Source organism: Typha angustifolia, chromosome 13 (assembly GCF_048772165.1).
Source record: "Typha angustifolia cultivar Huaian chromosome 13, ASM4877216v1, whole genome shotgun sequence".
Lineage (NCBI taxonomy): Eukaryota > Viridiplantae > Streptophyta > Magnoliopsida > Poales > Typhaceae > Typha > Typha angustifolia.
In genome coordinates, this window is record NC_133251.1 from 16,102,491 (window position 1) to 16,117,923 (window position 15,433).

A 15,433-nucleotide genomic window follows, 5' to 3' on the forward strand; every position below is an offset into this window, starting at 1 on the left:
TGCTGACTCTAATCCATTCGGCCTGCCAACTTTTAGGCCCACATAGGAGTCCGATCCAAATAGGCGAATCCCAAGATGCGTAATGGAACGGAATTCAATTGCAATATTGCATTCAATATGTTACAGTAATAAATAACCAAACTTATATATACATCTGTCAATCTGTTACAGCACATCATGCCTGCCAGGATAACGATAGAAGAATTACAAGGAATGTAATCACCAATTTTGTTCATCTATTTCAAGACAAGAGGACTAGTATATAGTGTCACACCCATGGCCTCCATCCAAAAAGAATTAACGATCGAGCAATCATGCTACTCCTCATACCCAAATCCACGAACTGATGATGGTCAAGATCATCAAAAGAATCCATGCAGAGATTGATGTCGATTTGCTTGTCCCACTGCAAACTAGCTTGTTGTTGTGATACGTGCACACCGACTGCTTCCTGAATCCAAACCATCCTCCATTTAAGCTAAATCTAAATAGATAGATCTAGCTAGCAAAGCAATGGTTATAATTAATTAATTAAGTAAGTAGGTAAGTTATAATTACCTACTGGAGCAGAAGGAGATGACGTAATCCCCTTCTGCGCACGTGAATATGCTCGTGGGATCATCGTAAGCGTAGCTATACGCCGTGGGGCACGCCGCCTTAAACTTCTTCGAGTAGTACGTGGGCTTGCACGTGACCGGGTTCCCGAACACTCCTCTGCAGCAGTACTCGTCGGTGTCGAACACGTCGCACGCGCTCCTGCACCCGACCGTCTTGCCGTCGACCTTGACGGCGAGCTCCGACGGGCAGTCGTTCCTCAGGTCGCTGTCGCAGCCCGCCACCGAGCAGTTCTTCCCTTGGCCGGTGACGGGGGTCACCGTAATCGGGAGGTTGAAGCCGTCGACGAGGCTGACGTCGTAGAAGTCCAAGGAGGCGAGGGTGAACTCGGCGAGGGAGGCGGGGGTCTTCCCCGAGCCGCCGCATTTTATAGTCGAGCCGCAGGAGCCGGTCTGGCACGAGCCGTTCCCGTTCTGGTCGAAGTCGCAGCCGGTCCGGCCCCAGATCCGGCCAGACCATCCGACCGGGGCAGTGAAGACGACGGACTGTCCAGGCTTGAGGACGAAGCCGCCGCCGTCGAAGTTGTCGCCGGGAGTCACCGCCGGCCATATGGTAGTCTTGCAGTCGTTTATTATGGTGAAGATTCTTGCCCCTTCGGACAGCTTTGCCCCTGCCATAAAAAAACCCATTGAAAATTATTTTATTAAGCAATAATGCAAATTAATATTATTATTTTCTTTTTGCTTGAAAATTTTATTCACGCCTTCTCACAGTAATCTATCCGTCCATTCTTTATAGTTCTACATCTAGGATCAATTTTTCTATACCTCACGACCCTATCTTGTTGTCTTGGATAAAGGGTTGTTTGTTCTGATAAATCCTAATTTATCTCGTTGTCAAATGGGTATTAACTTGCAAGATTTTAAAAAAATTTAAAATTTAAATTAATATTAAATCTTGTAATACCATAAGACTATAATATATTATGTAATATTTTATGATATGTATATCGTGAACATATTTATTATATGAGTTCATCTGTAATGCTACTTGTAATGGTATATATATATATATATACTATGTAAATTATCTATGATGAATTCAATCAAATTACTCTTTGGGCAAAAATTTCAAAAATAATAATGAGTAGGGCAATATAATAGTTGGAAATTTGAATTAGAAACATCTGTTTAAATTAAAACAGAGGAAAGTCAATAAGATTATTTTGATCATTTTTATTTCTTATCCCAAACTGTTGTTTATCTTATTTATATTCAATACATGATTATCACTTATCCAGTGATAAGATCATATATTTATCCCTACCCATAAGAATTGACTCAGCATAGAAATTTCAATATATTAGAATGTAGCAAGTGGATCATCTTCAAAAGTTACTCGATTGAAGAGTAGAAGATAAGTTTAGGACAGAAAGATGGAAGTACCTGATAAGATGCACAGGAGGGAAACAATAAAGAGGACTCCCCTGCGAGTGCCGCCCATCTCGCCTCCTATTATTGTCTCTCGTTATGGTCGGAAGTCATAACTACTGAGATATATAAAGTTATGTTAAGCTGTAGAGTGGAATAAGGGGGAGAGGAAGAATACGTGAGAAACAGGCGTCAGGAAAGAGCTACCTTGCTTGCAAAGAATGGAAGGAAGAGAATGAGAGATTCCTTTCCTTTCTCTCCCCCTCTTCTCTTTTGTATTCCTCGGCTCCATTCGGTTCCTTGATTTGTGTCATTGGACTTACACAGTTGTGCCAGTACATTAAGAAAGATTTCTTTCTTCATGGCTTAATGGTTGGGCAATATTTAAGATGGGAATGAATTCCTTTTCCTTTCGTTGCATATGTACCTCTCATTACGAATAACTTTATCCTTTCCATGGTTAAAGGGTTTGGATTTCAACTGTGAATATTAAAATGTATGTTGAGGAATATTCATGCAAATATATATATGTATATAGGCCCATTTTCAAATGGCAGATGAATACCAAGTAAAGACATGAGAAGGTAATCTAAAAGAATATATATGTCCAAAAGCGAAATTTGCGTTTCAAGTACCAGGGTTTAAAAATCAGACAATTGTTTGCTGAGATAGCTTCAAGCTTTCAGGGTAGAATGATGAGACTGCCGAAACATATATTACATATTCCTCTTCCAAGTAAATAATTTAATTTGATACAGCCTGACAGAAGCTCTCTAGTCATGTTGGTTACATGAAAAAAAATACAAACTATCTTAAAAGATGAAGCACGCTAAATCCTAGTAAGCGAAAGGTTCACAGGAAAAATGTCATGTCCAAATCTACTGCTCGTCAGCAAAATTCACACCATAATGGCGCGCCAAGCGAGCAACAGTTCCGTCTTGCATGATATTCTCTATCATCTCATACTTCCTATAGTTGCCACTGAGCATCTCCTGCTGCTGCTTCGCAAGCTTCTCCTCCTCTTCTAATTGTTGCTGTGACAGGCAGACAAAGAACAGAACCTCAGAGAGATATAGAAAGAAAGTAATGACAAATTTAATGATCTTAATGACTTCATAATGCCAACAACTTGAAGGACTTCTATCCACAATGTCCATCTAGACAAGTCCATGTAATTTAATTTGATTCATCTGTCAGAATGAATCAGAAAATCAATCGACAGAAAAAGGACAAGTCCAATCTTATCAGAATGAAGTTGGCTATGGGGGGCACGAGGCTTGCGCTGATAGACTTCACAAAAGGTTAAGCAAGAGATGTATCTGTCTTCCTTATGTTCCAAAGCTAAGGCCAAAATTTGTTTGTCATAGATTCAAATATGTATCATGTCCTTCTCATACTTCTTGTATAGCATGTCCTCTCCCTAGTTCATCATAATCAATATCATTCCTTAACACAATGAGGAATAGAGAGGAACGCATTTAATAGACATTTAGGAAATAACATCATATACCACATGCACAGCAGTAAGCTGAAAAATCAGAACACGCAAAGTTACCTTAATGAGTGCCAAAGTTTCTGCATGATGTCTCTTGACTAGTTGCTTTAGCTCCTTTGCCACCTCAAAATCAGGATCAGATGGTTCAACCCAACGGATCTGTATCTTCCTGTCAGGTGGTGAAGGGCGATCGGCAAACATCTCTGCCTTGGCGGGGCATGCTCTTACAGGCCTTGGCATCCCAGACATCATGAAAGGGTAGTCGTTCATCATATTGATTACAGAAGTTGCCTGCTTTGGATTCTCCATTTCCACCAATGCAGCTTGCGGTATATTGAAGGGAATTGTAAAGTTAGGAATAAACTCCACACTGACAACAGCTCCAAATTGGTCCAGAGCTGTTTTAATAACTGAGGTTGTAACCTGGGGAGAAAGGTTGTCAAGCAATACTGTCCTCTTGACCTTCTCCTCAAATTCAGCATATGCCTTCTTTGCCTGATCTAAATTTGTTGACATGTTTTCGCTGTCTTCTTCTCCACAACTGGAAAGAGGAACACGTGGCTGAAATGAAGTTCATAAATTTTTTGCAATGTCAACATTTACAACAGTGAACATACTGACCAAAGTTAGAATTCATTAATACAGAAGATATCAGCTCCATTCAATCTCAATATGCAAAAAGCAAAGACACAGAAAAGGAAAAAAGAAAAAAAAAAGAATTTGTTAGTAATGATGTCAAATATGATTTAATAAACACAATGGCATCAGTAAGCAGATAATTAGCTGAAGTGCATTTACTTGGGAGGCCTCCGGCATTCATTTGAAGGCAGGCGCCCTAAACGAATTGAAGGAAGCACGGAATAGCTTCACCAAGACATCGTATGTTATCGTTACACTGATGATGAACTAGATAACTAAAATACAACAGAGTTTTCATACATCCTGCAAATAGTTTAGCAATGTCTGTGCTTGCTCTCCTCTAGTAGACGAAAGGGAAGGGAGGACTACCTGCAACTTGCTTTGCTCTATTAGATTTATCTAAACCTACCATTCAAATCATCCTACAGCATAATCCCTACAGTAATGGCGTAAATATCTACGCTATACAAGAAGCTGCAAAGTTCATTCACTATTCTCTCATCACGACAAGTCATTTTTACTCGGACGTACTATTGCTATTAAAATTAATACAATTATAGAACGACCGGATCCAAAAATCAAATCTTTTCCTAGTTTCCTTAATCTAGAAGACCAATCTATGGAGTGCGAAATAGAAGAGAGTACTTAACCAGAAGAGGACCCAATTGAAAACGAGAAGATCAGGGAGGGAAAATGGTACCTTTGAGAAGCTCGGCTTCTAGGGATTCTTGTATTCAGCGTGCGGAATAGAGATTTCGAGTGTAGAAGCGTTGGATAGACGAAGAAGAGGCCTAGGGTTTAGGAGAGGCGATTCGAATGGCAAATCGGGAATTAAGAAGTCTTCGCCTCAAAAACTTCCCCAGAAAGTCCCCCACTCTGTACAAACTCTAGTTCGGTGCGTCGACCTCTACTTACCCAAACAATCCCCCACTTATATTGGATGCGAGTCGTTAAAACTAAGTAGGAAAATTATATATATTTTTTAATAAATAAACGTGATATATAAGTAAATATTTTGGTGGAATTAATCATGCTATCAGCCAATAATAAATCAATCTTCTTATCTCTCTTTTCTTTTTTTCCCTTTTCTTTTTACAAATATGTATTTTTAATGTGTTGATTTATTATTCATAAAGGAATAAATTTCTTCACAGAAGTGCAATTTCAACACATAGTAGCCCAAGAATAATACAAAGAAAGAATACTACAAGTCATGTGATGTCTGTCCCAAAAAAAAATTATGATCACATCCAACAAAGCCTCATGATCCCATGATCAAATCCTTCTGTATCTCCTCTCCTTGTCAAGAGTATCGGCAAGATTTGGACAATGAGACAGGAGTGCCGAGCTTGTTCTGGTCCATCGACACTGAGCAATTGACTCCAATTGTGAATTTGGGCTTGACTAGTCTACCCAACACGTAGGCTCTTGATCTCACCGTGAAGCGAAGGCTCAACGGCACTGGCGCCGCCTTCTGCTTCCCCGGCGAGACGGTCAGGATTGGCCCACCACCGTATAAGGGCACCTTGTTGCCCAACACCATCACGTTGACATTTCTTTTGCTCTTCCTCGATTGATAGAACTTCTTCATCTATATTTAACCATTGTAAGTCAAACGATGTAATCGTTCTCTACTGACTTAAGCTTATTGAAATCACATTTTAAAAAGGAAGAAGATTTGATACTTACATCGCCGCTGGCTAATGTCAGCTGATCATAAGTGAGATCAAATGGCGTCGCTGTCACGTGGATGCCGAAGAAGGTGCCGGTGTTGCGGAAGGTGAACTTTACGGTCGAGTTCAGGGTTGCCATGTCTGTCGGCACAAGCGATGCGTCAGTACCGGCTTGGATGATAAAGTTCTCAAACGTGATGCTCTGTGGAAAAGAAGAATTTTAGTTTTCAGTTTCAAGCCCAATTCATAGACATAACAACATAATTTAACCTGTTTAGATCAAGCAGCTCTAATTGAGTTTTCTGGTAATATAAATGAAGCTTTATTAATTTAAGCAAGAAGAAGGTGAAGGATATAAATGAAATAGATCTAAGAAATGAGAGCACCTTCATTGTGAGCTCAGGCTTCTGAGATCTGCTTGCACCCCAAAGGATCAAAGCAAAGAAGGAGAAGAGAATTATAAAGCCAAGAAGGAACGCCAAGTAGTAACATTTCCTTGGCATTCCTTTTCGCTCATCCTCTCCCTCAATCAATCCTTCCTCCTCAATCACATCAATCTCCTTCCATGTCTTGTCGCTTTTTGGCGGTGCCCCCTTTACTCTGTTACTACCAGAGATCTTCCTCGAGCCGCCGCCAGGCTTCAGCAATCCCGAGAAGTGCGTCGAGGACGAGTCTCGGGAATGGTGCCCCACCGACGACTGTGAGTGCCTCGGGGATGCCACCGGGCTGAGGACGGGTGTCGAGTGGAAGGACGTCGCCGTCTTCTCGCCGTCGTGAGAGTCCCGAGATGGGCTCTGCACATAATAGACGGGCCGCCTCGGCGACCGCGTCGGCGACGACGGGGCTAGGCTGGTCACCTCCGAATCAGTCTTGGCATGCATCTCTCCCTGTCCTAACGAGTCGTTGCACCTTCTCACATTCACTACCTTTATAGAAATGAATCAAATAATTGCATTTCAAACTCGTAAATTATTACCAACTCATCTCACGATTTTATTTCTAACTGTAAAACTCTATAAAATTATAACTTAAGAACATGATGTGGTTGGAGGTGGCATGTTAATAGAATAGCTTTTACTCTGTCTCTTTCTTTTTGGATGAAGAGGAATTGTTAATGGCTAGTCACGTTAGTAGCAAGAAGGCAACCATGTGTAGTTATTCGTTTGACAGTTCATATGGAGCTGTCTCTCCTACTCCCAAGTTAATCAATTCAAGTTGGCTATGAATGTGATTAAAAAAGAAATTAATTCAGAAGCCATACTCATGGACTAAGAGGCCAGATCAAGTTAAAAGCTTAGTGGTTTAAGACATTTTTGGTTGTTGTTTAATTTGGTCAAATGGACAACCACCTACACATTTTGACTTTTACTTCCACCACAACCACCTCCCCTTGTAAGTCTAATTTTAAAGTTATTTTTTGGACAAATGACCCACTTAGCAAATGCTATGTCCAGCAAAAGTTCTTTCTTGACACTGTACAGGATGTTCTGCTGTTGAGGAAATCATGTGATCCTGCTCCAAGTTGGTGGATTTATATTTATTAATCATCAATACGAATAGATCATAAAGTTCAACAATTTTCGCACGCATTCAATTAAAGATCGTACAGGGAAGCAAACTGCAAAAAAGGTATTAAATATTAACATGAAAATAAACTTGGAATTATTTAGGTCGACCTTTCATTACAACAGCAATCTCTCGAGTATAGAAACTACTCTATCTCTAATCCCATGACTAATGGTAATCTTACTTGAAAACAGAGCATCATTACACACTGCAAAATTTTCGCTTGAGAAGTAGAGTCAAGCGTGAGTAATGTGTAATGCACATAGGCTTATTAGGAGGATTCTACAAAAAATTTGTGATAAAATTCATGTATAGCCCGCGAATGAGATGTTCCAGCGAGCAAGCTCAGGTGATGAAGAAGCCATGTGAGAATCAGCAGGTGATCTTTCTGGAAGTGTTGATCAGGTATTCAGAAGGACTTGGACTCTAATCCAGCAGCTGTTTAAAGACACAAGCATCGTCGTCTTCTCGACATCGTAGAAGCTAATTGTCTTTTGTCCTATAAGGCCTATTTGCCTGGGTGTTTGCTCTCATATCCACCACTGGCATCTGATTCAGTCACTGGCTTGTCTACCAATCCAGCCTTTTCCAACGGGCTGTCTCGAAAAGTTCGTCCAGCTCTACGTTCCTAATGTTTAAAAATGTTAAGTTCATATCACAGCCAACATTTTTTTTTTAAAATAAAAACAAGGTAGAGATAAAAATAAGACAACCTCTAGATTCATTGGCATATTACCTCTCACTCAACAGTCCAAAATGACAAAAGAAGTTTGTAATGACAAGATATTGGAAGTTGTAAGGTATGATGACATGTTACTTTCATATGTATCTATCATACAATCCTAGATTCTATGAATAACAATTAATGATAGATCCTTCTTTCCCTATACAATCTAAGGGAAACTAGAAACTATTCTCAGTTATGCTACTTCAGATGCTCTATATACAAATGCTAATAGTAGTTTAAGAACTTATGCAGAAGAAGCACTGTAGAGCTTATAGTTTAAAATTTAGCAACAGACATAATTTTGCAGACCAATATAGTTTATACTAGTAATGAAACAGATAAGAGTGATTTTTAAATACAACAGAGCATCAGACAAACATCCTGTGGTATAGGATATAATACTGTGTAGAGATTGGTCTAACACTTGCAACTCAGGATCATATGGATTGAAAAGAATTGATTTTAAGTGAAGTACTACTGCAAGCAGGCAAGTGATTAGCTGGATTTCAGCAAACGTTATGGGCTTAACTTACATCTCGATAGGGGAAATCATCAATTTCAAGTAGGTGTATCACATGCCCCATCTTTGGCCTCTTATGCGCATCAGGGTCCACGCATCGCAGAGCTACTAAAAGAGCCCGTTTTAATACTCTTGAAGAAGGTTTCTCAGGCAATTTTGGATCAAACACCCCATCAAAATTCCGATTGGTGACCATGGTCTTAAGCCACTCAATCAGATTAACCTGAAAAGTTCATCCACTAGCATAAGTAGTTCAGCTCTATGTATAACTTAATATGAACTAGCAAATCGAAACACTAACCTCTCCAGGAGGTCTACTATAGTCGACAGGGTTTCGACCAGAGATGATTTCCATTATAAGAATCCCAAAACTGTAGACATCGCTCCTTTCATTCAACATTCCAGTGCTAGCATACTCCGGAGCAACATAACTATCAAAGCACATGCGAGCAACTTTCATGAACAAAATTGTTTCTGATGAAGTAGAGACATGCATTAGTTTGAGGAAAAAAAGAAAAACATGAGTCTGAACTGACCCAAATGTTCCCATCACGCGCGTTGTTACATAGCTTCTATCTGAACCTAAGAGTTTGGCAAGACCAAAATCTGAAACCTTTGGATTCCACTGCTCATCAAGCAATATGTTGCTTGATTTAATGTCACGATGAACTACTTTAGGCTCAAGACCCTCATGTAAGTACATCAACCTGCACCAATTCCCAGTCTCAGATAACAACAGTCTAGGAACACACATTATGGAAATAGATAACCCGACTAAAAGAATACCCTTTTGCTGTTCCAAGAATAACATTCATGCGAATCTCCCAGGTGAGGGGACTGCAAGATCCAACATCACCATGAAGCCACTGCTCTAAGTTCCCATTGTCCACATACTCATAAACAAGTATCCTAAGAAGCAAGACAGGAGATGAATTAGTACACTAAGTGATACCATTGTAGTCGAGGTTTGTAGCTTGACATGTCTCTGAGAAGTACCTATGAGCACCTTCTGCACAATAGCCTAGTAATCTCACTAAATTCTTGTGCCGAACTCGGCCTATTGTTTCGACTTCAACCTTGAATTCCCTCTCAGCTTGGCCCCTGGCAGCAAGAATATATCTTCCAATCAAATGAGCATTTTTTTTAATAGAGGAAGGCCATCTCCATCGTTTAATGGAACAGTAAAGGCAACGCCTTCCATGAGACCAAGCAAGAAAATTCGCAAATTGGTACCTGTTATTGAGCAAATTCTTCACAGCAACCTGAGTCCTATCCTCCAAAACACCGTGGTAGACGATCCCGTACCCACCTTCTCCAATCACATTCTCATCCGCGAAATTGTCCGTCGCGAGCTCGAGCTCGCGGAGAGTGTACCAATGCCCCCAGCCCAAGTGGGACACCTCGGGAGCGGCGATCGGTGCCTGCTCCGCCGACGACCGGCACTCTGACCCCCCGCGCTCCGGGTAGGTTATCCTATGGTCCTTCCCTATCTCAATATGGATCCTTTGATGCAAAATTGGACTCTCCTCCTCCCTGGACAGCAGCAGAGCCTGCCGCTCCGTCAACGACGAAAGGTGGTCGGGTTCGGGAAGCGGATTGGGATCCATGGAGTGAGATGGGTCGATGTGGATTTCTTGGATTTCTCTAGAAAGTGTGGGGATAGGAGGAGTCGGGTTGCGCTTGGAGGCGAGCCAGAGGGAGAGGAGGAAGAGGAGGAGGACGAAGGTGGCGCCAACTGAGATGCCAACGATGACCCACATGCGGAGGCCGAAGACTACGGTCCGCTTGGAGAGCTCGTCGTTGAGCAGAGGAGAGCTGTAGCTCGACATTGTTGTTGTCTTCTTCTTGCTAGTATAAACTTTGAAAGAAACAGAGTACAGTATAGTTAACTATGCGATAAAAATGGGATCTTTGAAAGAGAGTGCAAGTAATGTTTAAGAAAAAAAATGGATCTTTAGAAGGAGGGAGAGGTAATGGTGGTCGTGAGTAATTTATCGAAGAAAAGAGTAGAGAGAGAGAGAGAGAGAGAGAGAGAGTGTGTGTGTGTGTGTGTGTGTGTGTGTTCTAGTGTGGACTATAACAAGTGGGTTTTGGAAAGCAAGGGAATATAATCTTAAACAGAGGATCTTCTGCGACACCGATTGCTGGAATATTCATGCATTGGGCTACTTGCCACCTCTTGATTGGCTGCCAAACGGATTTGGGAGTCGACTGTCTCAAGCTGCAATCTTCTTCGACAGCTGCCGAGCATCCTCTCCACTTAGAAGTGTGGAGTCATGATAAGGAAAGAGAGAGGACGAGACAGGGGAAGAGAAAGGAGGACAAAGATGCAGCTGGCAAGATGGCGACTGAATGATTGGAAGAAGAAGCCTCTCAGATAGAAAGAGTAGCCTACCACTGTTGGGTAATTGGATCTGCTCGTATCCAAGGAGTCCCCCCAACTCAAATCCCTACGGATATCTTTAGCTTACTTTTCTTTAATGCTCTACTTGGTGGGCGACCCACTCCCAGTCCCAGACTGGAGTCTTTAATCTAATGCCTCTTGGATTCAGAATCTAGATGGCACCATGAGAAACCGGTGAGGAATTTCTCGTGCAATCAATGATCTTACCCGCAACCAACCGACTTTAGCAGAAGAAGTCGGGAGTTTGATTCCAGCACCAAATAATACTATAAAAAAAATTATTTAGCGATTTGATACAGTTGACTTGGAGGAACAGTTCGATAATGCAATATTTTGAAGCAACTCTCGACGATGCTTAATTCGAAACAATTGTGTTCAACAACACATATGATTTGAAGTCTAAACTAGGCAGCTTACTATGTTGGCTAAAACGTTTGGTGAGACTTAAGTACTTCGGTATCTAAAGATGATTGATCATTTATCTAGTTTATATCTAACCTTCGAACTAATGAAAGTATCCAAATGCATAAATTTCGTGCAATCAGAAATATATACTATCGATGGATGACTGCGTCGGATATAGAGAAAATAGAGTAATTTTAACGACCAATTACACTTAAATTTGAGTCTGGTTTACATAAACTCTTTTATTTATTTTATCAGGAACTTTTTACCTTTTTTAACTATTTAATATATCTTATTCTCTGATGTAGTTTATAAAAATTATTAAATGATCGATAATTTATGAGATTTTGTTATAGTTCAAACGATTATTATATTATAAAAATAAATAAATGAGTAGATATATATAAAAATAAGAATAGCTAAGGGGTCTATGTGTAATTATCTCTTGAGTTTAATTTTTGATCCATCTTAACATGGACCATTTAGAACAAGCCCATTAGGCCTGTTTCAAACTTGGAATTATAGTCCAAAAGTCTCAAACATCAACCTCCTCATCTCCTCTCCAAATAAAAACTACATTTGTATTCCTTACAAATTAAACACCACTAATTTATGTCAGACTCGATTTCAGATTCGGATTGGATTACAAATGAATATCCATAGGAGCTTATAATGTTCGTAGACAATGAATATATAATTTAGTGCTTGAATTATATAAATAAAATTTGTGGATTTACTCTAATTTCTATATAATATGAATAATCTCAAGTCACATGAAAAAACTCTTTGTTTTATTATTATCCTTGCTCTATAAGCTTTATCATTTTAAGTGAGATGATAAAAGGTATTGTAATCTAATTTTTAACTATTAAATTATCATAATTTAATGATAAGTTGTGACTTTTTATTATGGAATAAAATATTTGTATATTTATTTTCATAGTATATTGATATCGAGTCTATAATATGATAATAGATAGGCTAAATATAATTGTTAAGTTTTAATTTGAGTCTGAATCCAACAAAATTAATTTAAGATAAAGTAAGTCTCTTTATATTTGTTCTCTACTAGGTAGTTGAGACTTAAATTCAAACTTAAATTAAATTCTTTTGATCGACAAATTTCAGTTTAAGTAGAAAATAAATTAGATATTGATCCAACTAAGCACAGCTCCATTAAACTAACAAATGGATCGATTTCTTCACGGCGACGGCATGAGCATGTTGTCAAAGACTAAGTATAATCACATGCTCTGCAACTAGGAGCCATTGACCAAATCAAGCATCTTCCAAACTGCATACTTTGCGTGTGATTCCAAAAATCATTAATTGATATATATATATATATATATATATCTTAGTCCTTACTCATAGATATTCGTTGATCTCCAGTTTCATACTAATTGCAGCAAGTTGTAAGGAAGTTCCAATCTTGGATATGATCGATGTCAGTGATTCAACTTGTTTGGTAAAACTGAGACCAAGATCTAAAGATAAGGATTTGGGTGGCTAACGGTATCACCTGGACAAACTTTGGTTTCTAAAAATCTTGTGATTTGTTGACAAAGAATTAAGTCATAGAATATTACTCGCTGGATATATATATATATATGTGTGTGTGTGTGCCTAAGTAAGTATTAACAAAGCCAATTAAGTGGGATTTTGTAACGAAACAACCTTAACTAATCAAGGTTAGGTATGGAATAATATGTGATTAGCTTAAGTAAGTTTTGTCCAAGATCTCAGTTCCATTTGTCCTCGTAAATTTCTTAATCCATTCTTCGAGCTTTACATAATTCAAAACTTCTGAAATGTGAACATATAATTTTTATATTTCATATTTAACATAAGGAGGTTTTAGATATTTTCTATAAATAGAAGCCTCTTATGGCCTGGAATATGACACATTAGCATACCATCTTGTGGAAGCCATGGCCTTGATCACACGTCTCTTTCTCCTTCTCCTCTCCTCCCTCGCTCTCTTCTCCTCTCTCTCGGAGGCCGGCGTCAGCCAGCCGCCATTAGCCGAGGGCCTCTCGTGGAACTTCTACGACGAGACCTGCCCCGAGCTCAAAGACATCATCCGATCGAACATCCTCGACGTCCTCAGCAACGATATCGGCATCGCCGCCGGACTTCTTCGCATCCATTTCCACGACTGCTTTGTTCAGGTGCAGTATATATATATATATGTAGAATCATATCTGTGTGCATGTTGATTTGTTCACGACTCGTGAGGGTTATATTAATTTTTCTTTTTCTTAAATTTTTTTTTTCCTTTCTTCAAGGGATGTGATGCGTCGGTGCTTCTCAGCGGCACGACGAGCGAGCAGGTGGCGCCGCCGAACCTGACATTGCGGCCGGAGGCGCTCCAGGTGATCAACGATCTCCGGGACTTGGTTGAGTCGGCTTGTGGGCTAGTGGTTTCCTGTGCCGATATCACCACTCTTGCAACTCGAGACGCTGTTTACCTGGTACATTTATATATATATATATATATAATTAGCTTCATTAAATTTACCATTTTAACTCTTTCAAGTATATGTAGTCTGGAGGTCCATACTACGACGTTCCACTGGGACGGCGAGATAGCCTGACCTTCGCCTCCGCCAGCGTCATCGGCCCAAACCTCCCGTCTCCGCGTGCCAACGTGACGACCCTCATCAACGTGTTCAGCAGCAAAAACCTCAGCGTGGCCGACCTCGTCGCCCTCTCCGGCGCCCACACCATCGGCCGAGGCCACTGCAGCGGCTTCACCAACCGCCTTCCCCCTAATGTCGACCCGACCATTGACCCGGCCTTCGCCGACCAACTCGTCGCCACATGCCCGAACGCCTCCGTCCCGAACACCGTACCGTTGGACGTCCGAACGCCGGATTTCTTCGACAACAAGTACTACGTCAACCTCGTCAACCGGCAAGGGCTCTTCACGTCCGACGAGGGGCTGTTCTTCGACGACAGAACGCAGCAGTTGGTCTCGAGCTTCGCCGCCAAGAAATCGATGTTCTTCAACCACTTTGCTAAGGCGATGGTGAAGATGAGCCAGTTGGAAGTGCTGACGGGAACTGCAGGTGAGATCAGGAAGAATTGCGCGGTGGTTAACTCGGATAGCGTTGCTGTTGCTTAATTAGTCATGGAGCTACTAGTATCTCATGCATATATATATATATATGCATGGAGTCGCTCAAGTTTGTGTTGGAATTTAGTTTGATGCGATCTTGTTTGGCTGCAGACTGAACAAGAAAATAAACTGAATTTTTCTTCCTAAATACACTAGCAGTGTTTGTGGAATTCTAAAAGCTTTGCTCTTCTTTTTTATTTTATATCTACCTTAATTTGCCCAGAAAAAAAAAGAACAATAAAAACAAAGTTAATGAGAATTTTATTTATGAGCGAACTTGAGGTGGCTTTATGTATATATATATATATATATATATATATATATATATATATGCAAAAAAATTCTGGAAAGGAAGGATCTATGAATACATATGTTAGAAAAGAGGAAAGCTTGCCACAATAATAATGAAGTGTATGTGGTGATATGCAAAAATGACTTAATTACACACTCGATTTGATATAATATCATTTTACCCCTCCTGTTTCATTTTGAATCCCTCAAACATGCAGTTAAATTTTCTATCAGAAGATAATTGAACAGTATATAAATTAAGTAATGAATTGAAATCAACATCTAATCTAATCAAGTGTAGAAGAAGAAGAGAGGAGTATTATTATTTAACTAAAAAATCTTCTCCCTCAGTATTATTGCCTGACAAAAAATAATACAGATAATTTCCCAATTTCAAAAATTTTATTAGCGGCATTGTTAATTTTATATTAGTTATAGGTAAAGGGTAGTTAAGTGGTATAAAATAAAATAGAAGTGAGTAAAGTAATTTTATGCCAAATTAAAAGGAGGTAAAGTATATTTAATTCATTATTTTTCCATCAACTAGGCAGGCCTGCTTGGATATATGCGCAGTTGGAAAATTAGATTAATTCTTTAAGAAACATGC

General features: G+C 39.8%; 5 protein-coding genes across 8 annotated transcripts; 1 reads left to right on the top strand and 4 right to left on the bottom strand.

The window, feature by feature from the left end:
• Positions 1 to 47: 47 nt before the first annotated feature.
• LOC140773118 (pathogenesis-related thaumatin-like protein 3.5) lies at positions 48 to 2,241 on the bottom strand. Its single transcript, XM_073115503.1, has 3 exons — positions 2,001 to 2,241; positions 559 to 1,225; positions 48 to 451 (listed from the first exon to the last, which is right to left on the bottom strand). Exons 1-3 carry the CDS (start codon positions 2,056 to 2,058, stop codon positions 325 to 327), a joined length of 852 nt encoding a protein of 283 aa, XP_072971604.1. The 5' UTR covers positions 2,059 to 2,241; the 3' UTR covers positions 48 to 324.
• A 354-nt stretch (positions 2,242 to 2,595) lies between these two features.
• Positions 2,596 to 5,009, bottom strand: LOC140773119 (ASI1-immunoprecipitated protein 1-like). 2 transcript variants are annotated; one of them, XM_073115505.1, is made up of 3 exons: positions 4,820 to 5,009; positions 3,541 to 4,021; positions 2,596 to 3,019 (listed from the first exon to the last, which is right to left on the bottom strand). In XM_073115505.1, the coding sequence occupies exons 2-3, from the start codon at positions 3,994 to 3,996 to the stop codon at positions 2,864 to 2,866; spliced, it is 612 nt and encodes a 203-aa protein (XP_072971606.1). In that variant the 5' UTR covers positions 3,997 to 4,021; positions 4,820 to 5,009; the 3' UTR covers positions 2,596 to 2,863. The 2 variants fall into 2 exon arrangements, with proteins under 2 accessions (XP_072971606.1, XP_072971605.1); XM_073115504.1 differs by having other exon boundaries at positions 3,541 to 4,041.
• Positions 5,010 to 5,281: 272 nt separating this feature from the next.
• Positions 5,282 to 6,836, bottom strand: LOC140774296 (uncharacterized). The gene is made up of 3 exons (XM_073117227.1): positions 6,179 to 6,836; positions 5,809 to 5,994; positions 5,282 to 5,710 (listed from the first exon to the last, which is right to left on the bottom strand). Exons 1-3 carry the CDS (start codon positions 6,671 to 6,673, stop codon positions 5,423 to 5,425), a joined length of 969 nt encoding a protein of 322 aa, XP_072973328.1. The 5' UTR covers positions 6,674 to 6,836; the 3' UTR covers positions 5,282 to 5,422.
• A 597-nt stretch (positions 6,837 to 7,433) lies between these two features.
• On the bottom strand, positions 7,434 to 10,658 carry LOC140773116 (probable serine/threonine-protein kinase At1g01540). Of its 3 annotated transcripts, XM_073115500.1 has the most exons (7): positions 9,839 to 10,652; positions 9,602 to 9,706; positions 9,392 to 9,514; positions 9,142 to 9,312; positions 8,907 to 9,036; positions 8,619 to 8,828; positions 7,434 to 7,986 (listed from the first exon to the last, which is right to left on the bottom strand). In XM_073115500.1, the coding sequence occupies exons 1-7, from the start codon at positions 10,432 to 10,434 to the stop codon at positions 7,867 to 7,869; spliced, it is 1,455 nt and encodes a 484-aa protein (XP_072971601.1). In that variant the 5' UTR covers positions 10,435 to 10,652; the 3' UTR covers positions 7,434 to 7,866. The 3 variants fall into 3 exon arrangements, with proteins under 3 accessions (XP_072971601.1, XP_072971600.1, XP_072971599.1); XM_073115499.1 differs by having other exon boundaries at positions 7,434 to 7,978; positions 8,907 to 9,312; positions 9,839 to 10,658; XM_073115498.1 differs by having other exon boundaries at positions 8,907 to 9,312; positions 9,839 to 10,654.
• Positions 10,659 to 13,303: 2,645 nt separating this feature from the next.
• On the top strand, positions 13,304 to 14,683 carry LOC140774073 (peroxidase 12-like). Its single transcript, XM_073116917.1, has 3 exons — positions 13,304 to 13,585; positions 13,703 to 13,888; positions 13,963 to 14,683. The coding sequence occupies exons 1-3, from the start codon at positions 13,346 to 13,348 to the stop codon at positions 14,539 to 14,541; spliced, it is 1,005 nt and encodes a 334-aa protein (XP_072973018.1). The 5' UTR covers positions 13,304 to 13,345; the 3' UTR covers positions 14,542 to 14,683.
• Positions 14,684 to 15,433: the final 750 nt, after the last annotated feature.

What these genes read in the sequence shown, in the direction of transcription:
- LOC140774073 (XM_073116917.1), top strand. Translation starts at nt 13,346, where the DNA reads ATGGCCTTGATCACACGTCTCTTTCTCCTTCTCCTCTCCTCCCTCGCT. An exon ending in TCCACGACTGCTTTGTTCAG is followed by an intron (nt 13,586 to 13,702) that starts GTGCAGTATATA and finishes CCTTTCTTCAAG; the next exon opens with GGATGTGATGCGTCGGTGCT. An exon ending in CTCGAGACGCTGTTTACCTG is followed by an intron (nt 13,889 to 13,962) that starts GTACATTTATAT and finishes AAGTATATGTAG; the next exon opens with TCTGGAGGTCCATACTACGA.
- LOC140773119 (XM_073115505.1), bottom strand. Translation starts at nt 3,996, where the DNA reads ATGTCAACAAATTTAGATCAGGCAAAGAAGGCATATGCTGAATTTGAG. An exon ending in AAACTTTGGCACTCATTAAG is followed by an intron (nt 3,020 to 3,540) that starts GTAACTTTGCGT and finishes TGCCTGTCACAG; the next exon opens with CAACAATTAGAAGAGGAGGA.
- LOC140773118 (XM_073115503.1), bottom strand. Translation starts at nt 2,058, where the DNA reads ATGGGCGGCACTCGCAGGGGAGTCCTCTTTATTGTTTCCCTCCTGTGC. An exon ending in CCTCCTGTGCATCTTATCAG is followed by an intron (nt 1,226 to 2,000) that starts GTACTTCCATCT and finishes TTTTTATGGCAG; the next exon opens with GGGCAAAGCTGTCCGAAGGG. An exon ending in ATCTCCTTCTGCTCCAGTAG is followed by an intron (nt 452 to 558) that starts GTAATTATAACT and finishes GTTTGGATTCAG; the next exon opens with GAAGCAGTCGGTGTGCACGT.
- LOC140774296 (XM_073117227.1), bottom strand. Translation starts at nt 6,673, where the DNA reads ATGCATGCCAAGACTGATTCGGAGGTGACCAGCCTAGCCCCGTCGTCG. An exon ending in AGCCTGAGCTCACAATGAAG is followed by an intron (nt 5,995 to 6,178) that starts GTGCTCTCATTT and finishes TCTTTTCCACAG; the next exon opens with AGCATCACGTTTGAGAACTT. An exon ending in TGACATTAGCCAGCGGCGAT is followed by an intron (nt 5,711 to 5,808) that starts GTAAGTATCAAA and finishes GGTTAAATATAG; the next exon opens with ATGAAGAAGTTCTATCAATC.
- LOC140773116 (XM_073115498.1), bottom strand. Translation starts at nt 10,434, where the DNA reads ATGTCGAGCTACAGCTCTCCTCTGCTCAACGACGAGCTCTCCAAGCGG. An exon ending in ATAGTAGACCTCCTGGAGAG is followed by an intron (nt 8,829 to 8,906) that starts GTTAGTGTTTCG and finishes TGAACTTTTCAG; the next exon opens with GTTAATCTGATTGAGTGGCT. An exon ending in ATGATTTCCCCTATCGAGAT is followed by an intron (nt 7,987 to 8,618) that starts GTAAGTTAAGCC and finishes TTTAAACATTAG; the next exon opens with GAACGTAGAGCTGGACGAAC.